This window comes from Pleurodeles waltl, chromosome 2_2 (assembly GCF_031143425.1).
Source record: "Pleurodeles waltl isolate 20211129_DDA chromosome 2_2, aPleWal1.hap1.20221129, whole genome shotgun sequence".
NCBI lineage: Eukaryota > Metazoa > Chordata > Amphibia > Caudata > Salamandridae > Pleurodeles > Pleurodeles waltl.
This window is the reverse complement of record NC_090439.1, coordinates 508558357-508578221: the sequence shown is the minus strand read 5'-3', so window position 1 is coordinate 508578221 and position 19865 is coordinate 508558357. Positions and strand designations below refer to the sequence as shown.

The window sequence follows — 19865 nt, the reverse complement described above, 5'->3', positions numbered from 1 at the left end:
TGAGGAGGACGTTTACCCCTTCAAGGCAGGCTTATCTAATGTGTTGCGCTTTGCATTTTCCTTGGCTTGGTAATCCTTTGTTGTGGGAATTCTTAAGGGCTATTTGTTACACTTTTCAGATTTTTTTTGTTTGCCAGACCCACTCTCCTTGTCTTTGTTTTTTTATAGTTATCTATTTTCTGAAGGGTTGGCCTATTCCTTGCTGTAACATGAAATTCTCAATACAGCCAGCATGAGTTTTGCAGTACAAGGCTTAGCAATAATGGAGAAAGCGATGCTGGACTCCTTTTAGGACTGAATGGTGTATCACAATCACAATATCAACAGCGTAGAAATATGAAAATAGCTATGTTTGAATGCATATAGCGACAGGAAGAAAGCTGGACGTAAGCATTCCAGTGGTGGAGTAAGCCCCGAAAATCTCAAAATAAAGATTTGGAGGTAGATGACCTGACCACTTTAGGGCACAACTCATGAGTGACCTACTCTGAGAGATTTTTGACAATTGTAGTTTTTACTTAAGACGAGGATGAGAAAGTCCCGTTACATTAATGAGAAGACTTGCCTTATCTTAGTGCCCTGGCACTATTTTTCATTCTATATTAACATGTGTTTTATAGTAATGTCCATTGCTTTTGTTGTGTGTTTCCGTGCATAGTGGTGACCTAAGAATGGCCTAAGTGCTCTGTGTGTATCAAAATCAAAAACATGTCTCATCCCACAGGATACTTCCAGCATACCTTCTAGGATTTCTTATAACGTAATTTATTTTGTGTTGTTTTAACTTGGTCTTCGCATAGCTATATCATGTAGCCTAAATAGGCTCGTATGACATAACAAAATCACTGATCTCCTTATAATTCCGTCCTAAATATGTTTCCAGTCATGTAAGAATTAACAAGAGTCCATCCTTTTCTCAGAATAACGTTGGCACTTGTCTCCTTTACAGTCTCCTGCTTGGTGCTGTTGGTGAAGCCTTGATGGTGTACTCTGACAGGACTGGTGCATAGAGCAGAGGACAACTATGAAGCAAGAGACTGCACTTACCAACTTCATCATTACAAAGTCTAGCCTGGGTTGGCACCCATCTTTCTGTTTATAATTAGCATACAAAATCCAAGGTACCTTTGCTCCTAGCATTGAAGACTCGCTTGTTACAATCCATCCAGTGAATCTGCTATTTCTCTGGTGAACATGCAACACAAGAGAAATAAGAGCAAAATGTGAATGGTGGTTATGCTTGAACAGAACACTACTGAGTGAGATTTGAGTTTATGAGAGACTGCAGGAAAGGAGGTGTCCCTCCATTGTGACTTAATGAAGATCTGAGAGTACAGTTTCCTGAAAAGACTTGAACTCACTCTACCCTTCTGCAGAAGCCAGGATGACTGTGCCACCGGCTGCATATACCACAGATTTCCGTTAACAGATTGGAGGCATCTTGCAACCTACAAGAAGAACAGGAGAAAGAGATGGAACCAAGATATCATTGCATGATAAGAAATCAACGAATTGTGTTCTTGTCATTGGCCACCTTTCCCAGTCCTGTCTGCTGACATCACAGTTCAAAGAAGACCAAGCAAGGACTACTGGATGCATGTAGGCTTGTCTGCAACTCATGACTTATCAAAGAGCTGGGCAGATGGAGCTGCTCTGACAAAGCCTGGTCATAAACCAATTGAGGATATTTGCACAACTGTGATTTGTCATTTCCCATTCCGAGGGCTGGCTATTTATTGCTCGGCTGTTATTACAGCGGGTTTTCGGGTGTTAGTACATGTGTCTGTACCATGAGAAAGAGAAAAGCAGATATCACAAACTCAGAACTGATGGCACATCTGTTATAGCCGGCGGAAGCAAATTTCAACAAATTTAAATGTATGATTCGGATTTTTTATAACCAAAGTTTGCAATAAGAATGTTTGATTGCCAATGTTTTTATGGAAAATTTGTAGCAAAGTGGAAAATAAATAAAGAGGTGAAATTGACATGAGGGCAATTGACACAATTGGCAGCTGTACATTTTTAATAAAATAACAGATAAACACGCTTATGCATCACTGATGTTAGTTAATGTAGATCACATGCGTTTGAAACTGAATTCAGTATGGAAGAGGAGTGCATATGCTTACCGACTGCGAAGCAGAAAGGAGCTCAGCATCGGGGGAACTGCAAAGAGGCCTTTGGATTGGTGGGTACCAGAACTTCTGTGTTGGGATTTCTGATTTTTTTGTGCATTTGTTTGTGTTCGTGCTGCACTAGCTAGCCTTTCATGCTATAAAACTGTGGAACAAGTATCTGCCACAAATGTTTCTGCCCTCATAACGTGCATTTTTGCAGCACCATAATCAGACCACACTTCTAGAATCAAACACATCAGGGAAGACTCCCTCCTTATATTAACAAGTAAAGAATACACTGACCATGGTCTTTGTGGATATACATGTTGCATTCAACACAGTTGTACATGACCACCTAGGCGCTCACATATGTGAACTCACAGGGACTAAATAAACAGTCTTCACATTCTTACACTTCAAGCAGGCTGGCAAGAAGTCACATGAAAGACTAGTCACCCAAGTCCTTCCAGAGTTTCCACCCACTGCCACTGGATCTACCCGCTACTTTATTTCCCTTGATTTGGACCACTAGCCCCCCTCTGCAGCAGCTTTTTTGCAATATCCACGTTTTCCCATAACGTTCCCTTACACAGCTAGTTTTTCCTTCTCAATATGTCTCTGCTGAACAATCTTCAAATTAATTAAATGCAATTAGTTATGCCCGAAAGTGAAATTCTCCTAAACTAAAGTAGAGCTCTGCCCAGACCATCGACGGACCCATGACCTAGGCCCTCCCAACCCTACTTCACCACGTACAGAAAAATGAAATGATCTGCGATCAACAATACCCCATTGACGTACTTCAACATCATCAAATCCACAAACTTTTTGACTGAAAAATCCTAACTTTAACAGGTTATCTTTTGTAGTTGAGTTTTCGTTCCATGTCACCACTAGAGTACCACACATCCAGGACCCAGGTATCAAACAATCATTGGCAAAGCTAACAGGTCTTGCTTTGGGACCTTTTAGCTATGCCACTTGCTTTTGCAGTATCAAAATTAAATAGTAAAAAAGGTGCAATGGTGATCGTGTCATTCCGCTGACAGAATTAATTCTCTGCCCAGTTAAATCACTTGGGCGCAATTTGAAAAGCCAAGATGTTGAATGCAGCTTGGATCCTTAAAGATATTTGTAGCAAAGCTTTAGCAAATTTTATTCATAAAAAGGACACAGTGCCGGTGGGTACTGGAGGAGTTTCAGTCATTGGGGAGTGGTTTGAGGCAGAAGAGGGAAAGAGGATCTTACAAGGACTCAAGGGTGAGAGAGTAATATGGAGCACTGGGTGGGGGAGAGAGCAGCATGTGGAAAGAGGGACATGGACGAGACAGTGTGCAACATAGAGTGGGGAAGGAGAGAAGCACATGAGGGAGACAGCTGTAAAAAACATGCACTCTTGGGGAGCACTTAAGCAAAAAGAAAAAACAGAGGAAGGACATAAGTAAAGAGGATGGGGCAAACACATGATGAATAAGGCAAGCCATTGAATAAGGACACAAATGAATGTAACAATAAAGCCAATCAATGGTAAGCAATCAGCAGGCTTTAATTGTACTGTAATATCTTGGTAAGCTGACAATAGGTCTTTTGCAAATTGTGCTGTCTGCTAGCCTCGACCTAAAAATTGAAGTTAAACTATTTTTGATCTTCGCTGTGATGCTGCTTGTAAAGCTTTGCCACACTTGTCATGCCTGGACTGTCCTTCAGTGAGCTCCATTACCTTTTGCCATAGCAAGAAGAGTCTCGGGTGTGTCTGATAGATGCTGTGTAGTTTGATTGTATTAATCTATTTGTTCTATGAGTGGAGAAGTTGAGGTGGTTCTATTTTAAAATTGTAAGTGGCATTACTATCTTTTCTTACAGTTGCTACTTCTTGTTAAATAATACCTGAAATTCTAATGTGTTGGGTTATGTTACCTTTACCATGGGGTAGTTACCAAGTGGTACATTTACCACACAGTAATTAATATGCAAGGTATTTTACGATGTAAGACTTTTCTGCATAATGCTTTACTACACAAGACTTTACCACACATTGTAAGTTACATATGGTGGTAATAGTAGTATGGTGTTGGTTAAAAAAAAGAGGGTTGGGGCAGTTTACCGCATACTAATAAAAAGGATAGGGAACTGGTGCGTATGGGGGTTGTTTTAACCCCTTCGCTGCCAGGCCTTTTCCCCCTCCTGTGCCGAGCCTTTTTTTGGCTATTTGGAGCAGTTCGCGCTTAGGCCCTCATAACTTTTTGTTCACATGAGCTACCCACACCAAATTTGCGTCCTTTTTTTCCAACATCCTAGGGATTCTAGAGGTACCCAGACTTTGTGGGTTCCCCAGAAGGAGGCCAAGAAATTAGCCAAAAAACAGTGAAAATTTCGTTTTTTTCAAAAAAATGGGCTGCAGAAGAAGGCTTGTGGTTTTTCCCCTGAAAAGTGCATCAACAAAGGGTTTGCAGTGCTAAAATCACCAGCTTCCCAGCTTTCAGGAACAGGCAGACTTGAATCAGAAAACCCAATTTTTCAACACAATTTTGGCATTTTACTGGGACATACCCCATTTTTACGATATTTTGTGCTTTCAGCCTCCTTCCAGTCAGTGACAGAAATGGGCATGAAACCAACGCTGGATCCCAGAAACCGCAACATTTCTGAAAAGTAGACAAAATTTGGAATTCAGCAAGGGGTAATTTGTGTAGATCCTACAAGGGTTTCCTACAGAAAATAACAACTGAAAAAGAAAAATATTGAAATTGAGGTGAAAAAAACATCACTTTTTCTCTACGTTTTACTCTGTAACTTTTACCTGCAATGTCAGATTTTTGAAAGCAATATACCGTTACGTCTGCTGGACTCTTCTGGTTGCGGGGACATATAGGGCTTGTAGGTTCATCAAGAACTCTAGGTACCCAGAGCCAATAAATGACCTGCACCCTGCAGTGGGTTTTCATTCTATGCCGGGTATACAGCAATTCATTTGCTGAAATATAAAGAGTAAAAAATAGCTATCAAGAAAACCTTTGTATTTCCAAAATGGGCACAAGATAAGGTGTTGAGAAGCAGTGGTTATTTGCACATCTCTGAATTCCGGGGTGCCCATACTAGCATGTGAATTACAGGGCATTTCTCAAATAGACGTCTTTTTTACACACTGTCTTACATTTGGAAGGGAAAAATGTAAAGAAAGACAAGGGGCAATAACACTTGTTTTGCTATTCTATGTTCCCCCAAGTCTCCCGATAAAAATGATACCTCACTTGTGTGGGTAGGCCTAGAGCCTGCGACAGGATATGCCCCAAAACACAACGTGGACACATCACAGAAAACAGAGCTGTTTTTAGCAAAGTGACTACCTGTAGATTTTGGCCTCTAGCTCAGCCGCCACCTAGGGAAACCTACCAAACCTGTGCATTTCTGAAAACTAGAGACCTAGGGGAATCCAAGATGGGGTGACTTGTGTGGCTCGCACCAGGTTCTGTTACCCAGAATCCTTTGCAAACCTCAAAATCTGGCTAAAAAAACACATGTTCCTCACATTTCTGTGGCAGAAAGTTCTGGAATCTGAGAGGAGCCACAAATTTCCTTCCACCCAGCGTTCCCCCATGTCTCCCGATAAAAATTATACCTCACTTGTGTGGGTAGGCCTAGCGCCCGGGACAGGAAACGCCCCAAAGCGCAACGTGGACACAGCCAAATTTTTGAAGGAAAACAGAGGTGTTTTCTGCAAAGTGCCTACCTGTAGATTTTGGCCTGTAGCTCAGCCGCCACCTAGGGAAACCTACCAAACCTGTCCATTTCTGAAAACTAGAGACCTAGGGGAATCCAAGATGGGGTGACTTGTGTGGCTCGGACCAGGTTCTGTTACCCAGAATCCTTTGCAAACCTCAAAATTTGGCTAAAAAAACACATGTTCCTCACATTTCTGTGGCAGAAAGTTCTGAAATCTGAGGGGAGCCACAAATTTCCTTCCACCCAGTGTTCCCCCACGTCTCCCGATGAAAATGATACCTCACTTGTGTGGGTAGGCCTAGCGCCCGCGACAGGAAACGCCCCAAAGCGCAACGTGGACACAGCCAAATTTTTGAAGGAAAACAGAGGTGTTTTCTGCAAAGTGCCTACCTGTAGATTTTGGCCTGTAGCTCAGCCGCCACCTAGGGAAACCTACCAAACCTGTGCATTTCTGAAAACTAGAGACCTAGGGGAATCCAAGATGGGGTGACTTGTGTGGCTCGGACCAGGTTCTGTTACCCAGAATCCTTTGCAAACCTCAAAATTTGGCTAAAAAAACACATGTTCCTCACATTTCTGTGGCAGAAAGTTCTGGAATCTGAGGGGAGCCACAAATTTCCTTCCACCCAGCGTTCCCCCTCGTCTCCCGATGAAAATGATACCTCACTTGTGTGGGTAGGCCTAGCGCCCGCGACAGGAAACGCCCCAAAGCGCAACGTGGACACAGACAAATTTTTGAAGGAAAACAGAGGTGTTTTCTGCAAAGTGCCTACCTGTAGATTTTGGCCTGTAGCTCAGCCGCCACCTAGGGAAACCTACCAAACCTGTGCATTTCTGAAAACTAGAGACCTAGGGGAATCCAAGATGGGGTGACTTGTGTGGCTCGGACCAGGTTCTGTTACCCAGAATCCTTTGCAAACCTCAAAATTTGGCTAAAAAAACACATGTTCCTCACATTTCTGTGGCAGAAAGTTCTGGAATCTGAGGGGAGCCACAAATTTCCTTCCACCCAGCGTTCCCCCACGTCTCCCGATAAAAATGATACCTCACTTGTGTGGGTAGGCCTAGCGCCCGCAACAGGAAACGCCCCAAAGCGCAACGTGGACACAGCCAAATTTTTGAAGGAAAACAGAGGTGTTTTTTGCAAAGTGCCTACCTGTAGATTTTGGCCTGTAGCTCAGCCGCCACCTAGGGAAACCTACCAAACCTGTGCATTTCTGAAATCTAGAGACCTAGGGGAATCCACGATGGGGTGACTTGTGTGGCTCGGACCAGGTTCTGTTACCCAGAATCCTTTGCAAACCTCAAAATTTGGCTAAAAAAACACATGTTCCTCACATTTCTGTGGCAGAAAGTTCTGGAATCTGAGAGGAGCCACAAAATTCCTTCCACCCAGCGTTCCCCCACGTCTCCCGATAAAAATGATACCTCACTTGTGTGGGTAGGCCTAGCGCCCGCGACAGGTAACGCCCCAAAGCACAACGTGGACATAGCCAAATTTTTGAAGGAAAACAGAGGTGTTTTTTGCAAAGTGCCTACCTGTAGATTTTGGCCTGTAGCTCAGCCACCACCTAGGGAAACCTACCAAACCTGTGCATTTCTGAAAACTAGAGACCTAGGGGAATCCAAGATGGGGTGACTTGTGTGGCTCGGACCAGGTTCTGTTACCCAGAATCCTTTGCAAACCTCAAAATCTGGCTAAAAAAACACATGTTCCTCACATTTCTGTGGCAGAATGTTCTGGAATCTGAGAGGAGCCACAAATTTCCTTCCACCCAGCGTTCCCCCACGTCTCCCGATAAAAATGATACCTCACTTGTGTGGGTAGGCCTAGCGCCCGCGACAGGAAACGCCCCAAAGCGTAACGTGGACACAGCCAAATTTTTGAAGGAAAACAGAGGTGTTTTTTGCAAAGTGCCTACCTGTAGATTTTGGCCTGTAGCTCAGCCGCCACCTAGGGAAACCTACCAAACCTGTGCATTTCAGAAAACTAGAGACCTAGGGGAATCCAAGATGGGGTGACTTGTGTGGCTCGGACCAGGTTCTGTTACCCAGAATCCTTTGCAAACCTCAAAATTTGGCTAAAAAACCACATGTTCCTCACATTTCTGTGGCAGAAAGTTCTGGAATCTGAGAGGAGCCACAAATTTCCTTCCACCCAGCGTTCCCCCACGTCTCCCGATAAAAATGATACCTCACTTGTGTGGGTAGGCCTAGCGCTCGCGACAGGAAACGGCCCAAAACACAACGTGGACACATCACATTTTTTCATAGAAAACAGTGCTTACCTGTGGATTTTGGCCTCTAGCTCAGCCGGCACCTGGGGAAACCTAGCAAACCAGCGCATTTTTGAAAACTAGTGACCTAGGGGAATCCAAGATGGGGTGATTTGTGGGGCTCTGACCAGGTTCTGTTACCCAGAATCCTTTGCAAACATCAAAATTTGGCCCAAAAACACTTTTTCCTCTCATTTCGGTGACAGAAAGTTCTGGAATCTGAGAGGAGCCACAAATTTCCTTCCACCCAGCGTTCCCCTAAGTCTCTCCATAAAAATGGTACCTCACTTGTGTGGGTAGGCCTAGCGCCCACGAAAGGAAATGGCCCAAAACACAACTTGGACACAACATATTTTTTCACAGAAAACAGAGGTGTTTTTTGCAAAGTGCCTACCTGTGGATTTTGACCTCTAGCTCAGCCGGCCCCAGGGGGGGGGGGAAATGCCCTAAAATAAATTGGACCCCCCACCCCCCCAAACCCCCCCTGCCCAGGAGCTACCCTTACCTACGGGGTCGCTCACCCTGCGTGACATTGGCGCCAAACAACAAATCCCCGGTGCCTAGTGGTTTCTGCCCCCTTGGGGGCAGATTGCCCTAAAATTGACCAATGTGCCCCCAAGGGGGGCAGAAATGGTCTAAACACAGTTTTCCCCCCAGGGGAGCGACCCTTGTCTGATGGGTCGCTCCCCATCTCTAAAAAAACAAACAAACAAAAAAAACACAAAAAAAAAATTTGCCCTGGCAACAAGAGGTTTCTGCCCCCTCTGGGGGCAGATCGGCCTAATAATAGGCCGATCTGCCCCCAGGGGGGGCAGAAATGGTCTAATATAAATTTGCCCCCCCAACCCCCACCCCCCCACCAGGAGTGACCCTTGCCTACGGGGTCCCTCCCCCTGCGTGACATTGGCGCCAAAAAACAAATCCCCGGTGCCTAGTGGTTTCTGCCCCCTTGGGGGCAGATTGATGTAAAATCGACCAATCTGCCCCCAAGGGGGGCAGAAATGCTCTAAATACAGTTTGCCCCCCAGGGGAGTGACCCTTGTCTGATGGATCGCTCCCCATCTCTAAAAAAATAAAATAAAATAAAAATTGCCCTGGCGCCTAGAGGTTTCTGCCCCCCCTGGGGGCAGATCGGCCTAATAATAGGCCGATCTGCCCCTAGGGGGGGCAGAAATGCCCTAAAATAAATTTGCCCCCCCAACCCCCCCCCCTCGGAGCGACCCTTGCCTACGGGGTCGCTCCCCCTGCGTGACATTGGCGCCAAACAACAAATCCCCGGTGCCTAGTGGTTTCTGCCCCCTTGGGGGCAGATTGCCCTAAAATTGACCAATGTGCCCCCAAGGGGGGCAGAAATGGTCTAAACACAGTTTGCCCCCCAGGGGAGCGACCCTTGTCTGATGGGTCGCTCCCCATCTCTAAAAAAACAAACAAACAAAAAACAAACCAGAAAAAAAAAAATTGCCCTGGCAACAAGAGGTTTCTGCCCCCCCTGGGGCAGATCGCCCTAATAATAGGCCGATCTGCCCCCAGGGGGGGGGCAGAAATGGCCTAAAATAAATTTGCCCCCTCAACTCCCACCCCCCCACCAGGAGCGACCCTTGCCTACGGGGTCGCTCCCCCTGCGTGACATTGGCGCCAAGAAACAAATCCCCGGTGCCTAGTGGTTTCTGCCCCCTTGGGGGCAGATTGACGTAAAATCGACCAATCTGCCCCCAAGGGGGGCAGAAATGCTCTAAATACAGTTTGCCCCCCAGGGGAGCGACCCTTGTCTGATGGGTCGCTCCCCATCTCTAAAAAAACAAACAAACAAAAAACAAAAAAAAAATTGCCCTGGCAACAAGAGGTTTCTGCCCCCCCTGGGGCAGATCGCCCTAATAATAGGCCGATCTGCCCCCAGGGGGGGGGCAGAAATGGCCTAAAATAAATTTCCCCCCCCAAACCACCCCCCCCCCCTCGGAGCGACCCTTGCCTACGGGGTCGCTCCCCCTGCGTGACATTGGCACCAAAAAACAAATCCCCGGTGCCTAGTGGTTTCTGACCCCTTGGGGGCAGATTGACATAAAATCGACCAATCTGCCCCCAAGGGGGGCAGAAATGGTCTAAACACAGTTTGCCCCCCAGGGGAGTGACCCTTGTCTGATGGGTCGCTCCCCATCTCTAAAAAAACAAACAAACCAAAAAAAAAACACAAAAAAAAAATTTGCCCTGGCAACAAGAGGTTTCTGCCCCCCCCGGGGGCAGATCGGCCTAATAATAGGCCGATCTGCCCCCAAGGGGGGCAGAAATGGCCTAAAATAAATTTGCCCCCCAACCCCCACCCCCCCACCAGGAGCGACCCTTGCCTACGGGGTCGCTCCCCCTGCGTGACATTGGCGCCAAACAACAAATCCCCGGTGCCTAGTGGTTTGACCTAAAATCGACCACTTCTGCCCCCAAGGGGGACAGAAATGCTCTAAATACAGTTTGCCCCCCAGGGGAGCGACCCTTGTCTGATGGGTCGCTCCCCATCTCTAAAAAAACAAACAAACAAAAAAAAAAACACAAAAAAAAAAATTGCCCTGGCAACAAGAGGTTTCTGCCCCCTCCGGGGGCAGATCGGCCTAATAATAGGCTGATCTGCCCCTAGGGGGGCAGAAATGGCCTAAAATAAATTGCCCCCCCCCAACCCCCACCCCCCCTCTCGGAGCGACCCTTGCCTACGGGGTCGCTCCCCCTGCGTGACATTGGCACCAAAAAACAAATCTCCGGTGCCTAGTGGTTTCTGCCCCCTTGGGGGCAGATTGACATAAAATCGACCAATCTGCCCCCAAGGGGGGCAGAAATGGTCTAAACACAGTTTGCCCCCCAGGGGAGCGACCCTTGTCTGATGGGTCGCTCCCCATCTCTAAAAAAACAAACAAACAAAAAAAAAACACAAAAAAAAAAATTGCCCTGGCGCCTACAGGTTTCTGCCCCCCCTGGGGGTAGATCGGCCTAATACCAATAGGCCGATCTGCCCCCAGGGGGGGCAGAGATGGCCTAAAATAATTTTGCCCCCCCTACCCTACCCAGGGGGGGCAGAAAAGGCCTTCCCCCAAAAAATGCCCCCCCTGGGAGCGACCCTTGCCTAAGGGGTCGCTCCCGTTGCAGAAATTTCCGCAAAAAAAAAAAACTCCCTGGTGTCTAATGGTTTCTGCCCCCCTTGGGGGCAGATTGGCCTCATCAAAATAGGCCAATCTGCCCCCAAGGGGGGCAGAAATGGCCTAAATATATATTGCCCCGTAGGGGAGCGACCCTTGCCTAAGGGATCGCTCCCCACCTAAAAAAAAAAGAGAACATCACAAAAAAAAAAAAAACTCCCTGGTGCCTAGAGGTTTCTGCCCCCCCTGGGGGCAGATCGGCCTAATAATAGTCCAATCTGCCCCCAGAGGGGGGCAGAAAAGGCCTTCCCAAAAAAATGCCCCCCCTGGGAGCGACCCTTGCCCAAGGGGTCGCTCCCGTTGCGTGAAATTCGCGCGCAAAAAAAACCTCCCTGGTGTCTAATGGTTTCTGCCCCCCTTGGGGGCAGATTGGCCTCATCAAAATAGGCCAATCTGTCCCCAAGGGGGGCAGAAATGGCCTAAATATAATTTGCCCCCTAGGGGAGCGACCCTTGCCTAAGGGGTCGCTCCCCACCTAAAAAAAAAGAAAACATCACAAAAACAAAAAAAACTAAAAAAAGGTCCCTGGTGCCTAGAGGTTTCTGCCCCCCCTGGTCGCTCCCTTTTGCCAATTTCATTGAAAAAAAAAAAAATCCCTGGTGTCTAGTGGGGTTTCAAAAGCCGGATTGCAAGCAATGTGAGAGACTTCAAAGGGAAGGAAATACATTTCCTTCCCTTTGAAGCCTCTCTGGGCCTCCCCCATGGGATCGAAAAAGAAATGCAAAAGCATTTCTCTTTCAATCACGCTGGAAGCTCTGCTTCCAGCGCGATGGGGGAGACCCTGAGCGCGCTGACGTCACAGGGGGGGTTGGGGGGGGTCGGGGGTGGGAGGGGAAGGGCTTCCCCTTCCATCCCTGACTTGTGGGTGTGGGGGGGAACCCCACAGAGGGAGCGCTAGCGCTCCCTCTGGGCTCTGTGCACAGGACGTAATGGTTACGTCCTGGGCACAGCAGCACTGTGCCTCAGGACGTAACCATTACGTCCTGGGCACAGAAGGGGTTAATAAAAAATAAAGAGGTAGGGGACTTAGAGGTGTCCCCCATAATTATATAAGGTAGGGAATTTAAGGATGATTGGTTAAAAAAGTGATACCAAGGGGAGCAGGGGTTTACCCCCACCCCCCCCCCCCCATAAATAACTTACACTGGGATAGTTCAAATACTTTTTAAAATATACCTGTAATAGTAATAATTTTATACATTTTCCAAAAAATCAGATTTAATGTATATTTAGGAGAAGGATGTAAGAAGGATAGTTTCCCACGGTGGGTGGTCATTTTCAAAATATTTAAGCGATTATTAACATTTGAGTAATGATATTTAATTAATACTCAGTTTGTTTTTTTAATTTAAAAATAAAATAATTTTGTATTTAAATACTTTTTTTTCAGTAGTGGAATGTAAGAGGTATGGCTCCCTTGGTCGGAAGTAATTAAAAAAAGATTAAAACGACTAATACGTTTAGTATGCATGTTAATAATTGACACTGATAACATTTTCTAAATGTAAAAATGTATCAGTTTGTTAAAAAAAAAGATTTTATGTTTTTGTTTTGGGAGCAAGATGCAAGGGGTGTTGGGGTCCTGGATGGGGATTATTTGAAGAAAGGTTGAAAAGGCTACTAATTTGTGAATTAATACTTAATACTCTGATATATATTCTAATTTCAATAATACTATCTATTTGTTAATTTAAAAAAATATATATATATATTTTAGGAGCAGGATGTAAGGGTGTCAGGATACTTCAATTCGATTTCCTCAGAAGCAGAAGATAACTCCTCAGTCCCGACCCGAGCTACTCACAACGAATATTAATCCTTCGTGCTGAGTACCCCGGAGGGGGAGGGGGAAAGGGGAATGGGATGGTAGAGAGACTGCCACAGAGATGATGAACGCCAGTACTCAGTCTGCCTCTTCACATCTAAGATTGGATACAGCACCTGCAAGAGTCACAGTCGCAATTACTAGGGACAAACAACATCAGTTTTTCACTTTCTACTCTCAACACTTAATTCTTTTTAATTCTATTATTTCTTCACTCACCCTGAGTTCTCTGTAGCCTTGCTTCTCTCTATAAATGATAGCTCTTCTTAAAAAAATGCTTATTACTAATTCTGGAAGAACTTCTCAACCTTTGTTAGAGATTGGTTTTATGTTGCTGTATATATATATATAGTTGGTGATAATGCGTTCTTCAAATCAGCTGATGTTATTTAATTTCTCCTGTCTTATTGTGACTTCGGTCAATACTTGTATTTGTAAATGCTTGTTTATTAAAGTTCGTTTCTCCTTTCTTACTTCGACATTTGTTGCTAACTTGTATTTGTAAATGCTTGTTTATTACAGTTAGTTTCTCCTTCCTTACTTCGACATCTGTCGATAACTTGTAGTTGTAAATGCTTGTTTATTTAAGTTCGTTTCTCTTTTAAACTCTATTTTGGTTTATTACCATTGAATTTGTAAATGCTTATTTGTTAACAGTTCGTTTCTCCTTTAAACTTGGCCTTTGTTTATAACCTTGACATTTGTAGATACTTGCTCTTTTAAAGTTAGTTTTTTCTTTGACTTTAATATCTTAAACAAGAACCTTGTAAACATAAGGTTAATTCATACATTAACTCTGTAGCCTTGCCGACATCCACGGGAACGGTCTACTATCAAACTCTTCGAATAAACCTTGACAATATTTATCCGTTTTCTGTAATATAATCTTCAAATGTAATTTTACCTCACAGGAGTTTCTGTTCTGACGCGCGCTCTCTCTCCACACAGCTGATTCCTGTCAGACCTCAGTTGAAGTGCAAGGCTTCCAGCTGGAGAGCTCGTAACCTAGCAACCAACCGATTGCAAGACTAGAACTGTAACTAACCTTCAGGACTCACAGCGGCCATCTTGGATCTTCTCTTCTTGATTCTTCCTTTGAAATAAGCGCAAGATTACTCTGCAAACCTTCTTCCAGTTTGGGCTTTGCTGTCTCCACTGAGGATCTCTCTTTGCTTTTCTCATGCACTTCTTTGATTTGACTTGGCAAGTTTGTGTGGTCATGACAAAGGGGCATAGGGGCCCTGGGAGGGGAGCAATTTAACAAAGGTAAAAAAAAAGATTACTAAATGAAGTTTGGTTATTAATACTTAGTAATATGACATTATTTTTCTATAATGTAAAAATGTATGTTTTTGATTTTAAAAAAAGTATTTATTTTAGGAGGAAGAGGTAAGTGGTGTAGGGATTCTGGGTCGGTATTATTTCAACAAACATTAAAAAGACTACCAATTTGAATTTGGGTATGAATACGTAATACTATGATAGATCTTTTCCAAATAAAAAAAAAACTAATTGTAATTCAAACGTATAAAATGTATTTTTTAGGAGCGGAACTTAAGGTGTATATGGTCCCTGGATAGGTAGTAATTAAAAAATATATAATGAACTAACAAATAATGTTAGATTATTTATACTCTTAATAATCTGAAAGATTTTCATAAAAAATAGAAAAATAGTTAATTAAACGATAATTGAAATTCAATTTCCGGAGTGGGGGTGTAATAAATAATGTAGACCTAATTTTTTTTTATAATAATGCAATACATATTTTGTAATCATTAACTATTTAAAAACAAATAATAAGAAGACCACACACAGTTTTTGTATTTAAAATATATTTTTAAATACATAATTATTTGTTAATTAAAAAAATATTTACATTGGCGGAAATTGATAGTATTTATAAGAACTTGTTTATTAAACACGTTATATTCAAAATTTCAACATAATTTTAATTTAAAAGCATTTTCCCATGCTTTTCCATTTGTTGCTTTTTTTAATTTCTGACTGCAGCCATTTTGTTTAACGTATTTCTTGCTTCTGTGTTTGTTGGAGGAGTGCCATGATCAAGGACAGATGGGTGATGCTTTCTCAGAGAGCTGAGAACCACTCATTTTACTGTCCTAAAGACTTTTTAAAGCACCTTTATTGTAGAGAGAGAGAGACTAAGGAAGGAATTTTAGCTGGGTATACTAATCCCTTTCCTGTTATTCAGATTGCCAGAGATATGCAGTATCTTTTTTTTTGTTTATTTATTTTTTAGAATTGATTTCAATTTCAATAAAGCAGTCCTAATGCATCCTTCCTATTCTATTTCGTGTTGTTTTCACATTTATTTTCAATTTTTATTAACTGTGGTAAATTGCCAAGGCCTTTCATTGTTTTTCATTTTTTAACAGTAGGGACTTAGGATTTTGAAGGTTAGAACATTTTAACCCTCCTCACAGTTATGGTCCAATTTCATCAGGAATGTTTCCAGGATTTTTAATAATTTAATAAAGTATATTTCTGATAATTTGTCATAGTGGATTTATTTTGGTTTATTGTTTCCTAGAATGTGGATTTGATTGAAAGTTTAACAAAATTAGCTTTTAGTGGTTTGATGTGGGGATTAGCACTCTGTGTATTATGATAGTAGAAGATTTTTAACATACTCCTGCCAATTGAAAAATAAAGACTTCTTCAGGTAAGACTCAATAAGATTTTATTAACCTTGGCAATTGTAATTTATGGAATTGCTTTAAAGACAGGAAAGTGAAGATTTCTAAGTTTGTTAATAATATGAGTATTTTAAAATGTTTTGTGTTGTTCTTAGTTGCAGACTAAAAGAGTGCCCTTCCCTCAATTGTTAGAAATTTAGCTCCTTTTAATTTTTTTTTTTTAAATGATAACAGTTCGGATGGACTTTACATACTGATCTATTGAAAGAACCATGCCAACTCTCAACACAATTATGAGCTTTTCCTCTACCTATAAGCAAGTCAGGTAGCAGTTCCGCCACAAATCGTGAAATTTGGAAGCTCTTCTGTGGTCTTTCCTGTTTAGGTGGCTGATCCAAGTCTCCTTAAAATAATTTAGAAGTAAAGCCACTCCTTTCTCATTCTGTAAAAATACGCTGATTGAATAATTGATGTGTAGCAGTTGTCTACTTGTGTAAGAAGGACAAAAGCTAACATATATTAAGGGGTCTCCAACTTTTTCTGTAATAAGAGCTACTTATGTCCAATGAAACTCACCAAGAGCCCCAACTATTATTAGTGTTGTAACAGTGACCACATCAGACAAGATTACGTTAGTGGTCACCATATTCAGGTTTACTACCAACAATCAGCTCAGTGCATCAGACATGGTTGCTAGTAGTAATGTAAGCAAGGCTTTATCAATACGGAATGCCTCTGCATGAGTAATACCTGACAGACATAGTTACTATGCGCCTCTGGTACAAAGGTGATAACATTTTTTTAAAAAGTTTCCCCAGTGTCACATATTTTAGCTCCAAATACCCAAATTAAATATATTATGGAAATTCAGCTATTGTTCTGCATATGAGTTCTGAAAATGAGCACATTTTCATCTCAAATATACACTCTCAATCTTGGTAAACGAAAATTAACTCAACCATTCAAAAGTTTCAAATTTAGTAGACTGGGCTGCAAAGAGGAGAGCTACCAGTAGCTCACAATCTGCTCATTAGAGAAGTCTGTACTAAAGGCTTAGTATAGTTACTAATGTTACTGTCTATAGTGCATATTTGGGAGAATGTAAGTGGGGTTAATTTGAAAGTACCATCCACCACCCAAATAGTACTACTTCAAGAGTGTGGAAATTGTGGACAGTAGCAAATATGAGTATTCATTTAGTTGGGTGCTTGTGATCATAAAACAGGAAGGGTTCATGATTATAGGTCTTAATTAGTGGGTTAGGAATTTCTAAGACCGTAATTGTTTTAGGCTAAGGGGATTGTACTTTACTTGCCAGTCTTTTATTACTCATTAAGCGTTTGAAATTGGGGATGGCAAGCATAATACCAGCAAAATGATTGTTTCTTGACACTTCCCTAAGTACTGTGGTTGCAAGGTTTTTAATTTGCTGTATATTTCCTCTCACTTCTGTTAGGTTGTAGAGGCAGAGTTGTTTTGCGCATATATATATATATATATATATATATATATATATATTCATACACACACACACACACATATATATATATATAATGAAAAAAACAAAGGTTAAAGATAAGTTATAGGTAGGAAAACTCTATTAATTCTGCACAAACCATACTTAAACTACACAAACATTAGAAATTCCAAAGGTATAGTTGTAACTTAAATTTATAATATACACACCACCTTCAAATTAGTATAAGGCATGCATCTACATGCACAGTGTTACTTATACATTTTAATCTAACACACCACCTTCAAATGATTCTGTTGTGCATCGCCATACACAGTGTTCTCACCTCACTCGCCATACTACATTAACTATAAATTGCACTTTCATACCCTTCCAGATGACATCACCTATACTATGTCAAATCATAGCTTTCATACCAACACTTAGACATCTCAATTGAGATGATTTATCAGAACAATGCATAGTAGAGTGGTGAATTATAGTTAGTATAGTATGGTGAGTGAAGTGAGAACACTGTGGGCCTCATTACAAGGCTGGCCGTCTTGAGACCGCCAGCCTTGAGGTGACAGTTGGGATCTTTTTTTATGCTGTGGAAGTCCAACTGCCACATTAAGACCCTGGAGGTCAGATCGCCAGGGTTCTGCCGTCTGCGCCAGGATCGGTGTACCAATGGGTTGAGGGCGGGTGGAGGTTGTAAACAGCAGGGCAGCGCTGCGCCAGCCTTCCTCCCCAGAGAGAGCAGTTAAGAGCAATTTAATAATTTTTGTCTGGCAACAGTACAATCAGTATATCAGACACAGCAGCACTGTCATTATCTCAGTACTCATACACATAATCTCCTTATAATATTTCCAGTGGGCATGTTTCGTTTCATATTTCCGTCATCCCACCATTGTGTTACTCTGTGTTACCCCTCATTTCTTTTTGCACTTGGATCTCTGCCATCTCCCATATCATTCTGCCTCCTTGTCCCAAGCCTGTCCGTACTAGTCTTTGTCTCACCCTGCATCCAGCATGCATCCGTTTCTCAAATTCCCATAGCAATTGTTTGCGCGTGAGTGGTTGAGTCATTATCCATCATATGGCAATACACTTCTTAGCTACTGCTAACCGCAGTTCTAGTATTTTTTCTGCATGTTTTGGGTGTTTGGTCTGTTTCACCTGTCCAATAAACATATCTGAATTGAGGGTCGCATCATGATTCCTGTCACTTCTTGCAGCGCTTCTGTCACCACCCCCTAATATCTCCCCACTACCGGGCAATACCACCACATGTGTGTGTAAGTCCCTGTTGGTGTTTTGCATTTGGGACAATGCACTGCTGTAGAGGGAACTATTCTATGCATCCACTGTGGTGAGTTTGGCGGTCCCAATGCAGGACCGCCTAACTCACAGGGAGGACACCACCACCATGGCGGGTGCGTCCTCCCCCCACCCTATTACAATGTTTTCGCCGGCATGACCTGGCTGACCAGCGGAAACCTTGAAATAGAGCGTTTCTGCTGGTCAGATCGGTGGGACAGGGCTATGAGATAGTACTCAACCCTCTTAAAGGAGCCGAGTGCTATCTCGTAGCACAGAGGGGGCCTCATTCAGACGGTGCTAGGCGGGTGGCTGCTGCACTGCCCATACCATGTTTAATAACATATTAGTTCCCCTTCTCCCCTCTCGTGCAGCCTATCCCAATTTGACCATCCAAACAGCACATGTAGTGTCTATCCCTCCCTTTTCAACATCCAAAACATAATTCTCCTTCATAGTACATTGCTCCCTGGGCTCCCTGTGTGGGTGCACCCCTGGAACAGCGTTACCATGTAACTTGAACATTTGAAGGAGTAACAGTGAACTCTCCCCCCCCAACTGACAGACCTATATAAAAATCTCAGTCAAGTGTGATATGCCCCCTCAGCTACCATTATACCACTGTGGTGAATTTCTCCCTTCCATTACCATCATCAGTTATGTGGTGTTAATAATATCTGTCCATTATTCAACCAAGAGCATTTGCACATATCACCAAGTACTTGTGCTGTTTATTAATGATTCTCCAGGAACTGATGGCTTCTTCCACTTGATCAAAACAAATATAATTTCTCTTGATAATCCACTCTTAGCCATGCTGGCAGTAGTAGAGCATAGGCCCAACCTTTGTCTCTTAGTTTCCGTTTCACTTCTACAAATGTTCTGCGTGTCTTCTGTGTCTCTATACCGTAATCTGGATAGATAAGGGACCCATTAAATTCAGTTTCTCTTTGCTGGCGTGCTGCCGCCCAGTATACTCATCTTATCTTTGTACCTGGGCATTTGTGCTATCAGCATTCTAGGCGGTGCTCCTGGCTTGGCTCTTTCCCCTGGCATTCTGTGAGCTCAGTCCACTGACATTTCCTATTCCCGGTAGAACTTTTGGTAACAATTACTCCAAGAACTGCTCCACTAGTGCTGTCTCTGTGCCGTTTGGTATCCTCAGTATGTGCACATTATTTCTGTGAGATTTGTCTTCTAAATCAGTAAGTTTGGCCTTCTGTATTTTTAGGCATCTCTCCTGTTCTGCCAGTTGGCTGGTGTGGGCCCCTAGTATCTCCTACTCACCATCTGCTCTCCTGCC

At 43.1% G+C, this 19865-nt stretch overlaps 1 protein-coding gene across 1 annotated transcript in view; it reads left to right on the top strand.

Annotated features, from left to right (window-relative positions):
• TMEM241 (transmembrane protein 241) overlaps positions 1-2049 on the top strand; it is a 533877-nt gene extending 531828 nt beyond the window's left edge. Inside the window, exon 15 of the mRNA XM_069220019.1 lies at positions 950-2049. Coding sequence (XP_069076120.1) covers positions 950-1010 — 61 coding nt within the window. The 3' untranslated portion in view covers positions 1011-2049. The remainder of the gene's footprint in view (positions 1-949) is intronic.
• Positions 2050-19865: the final 17816 nt, after the last annotated feature.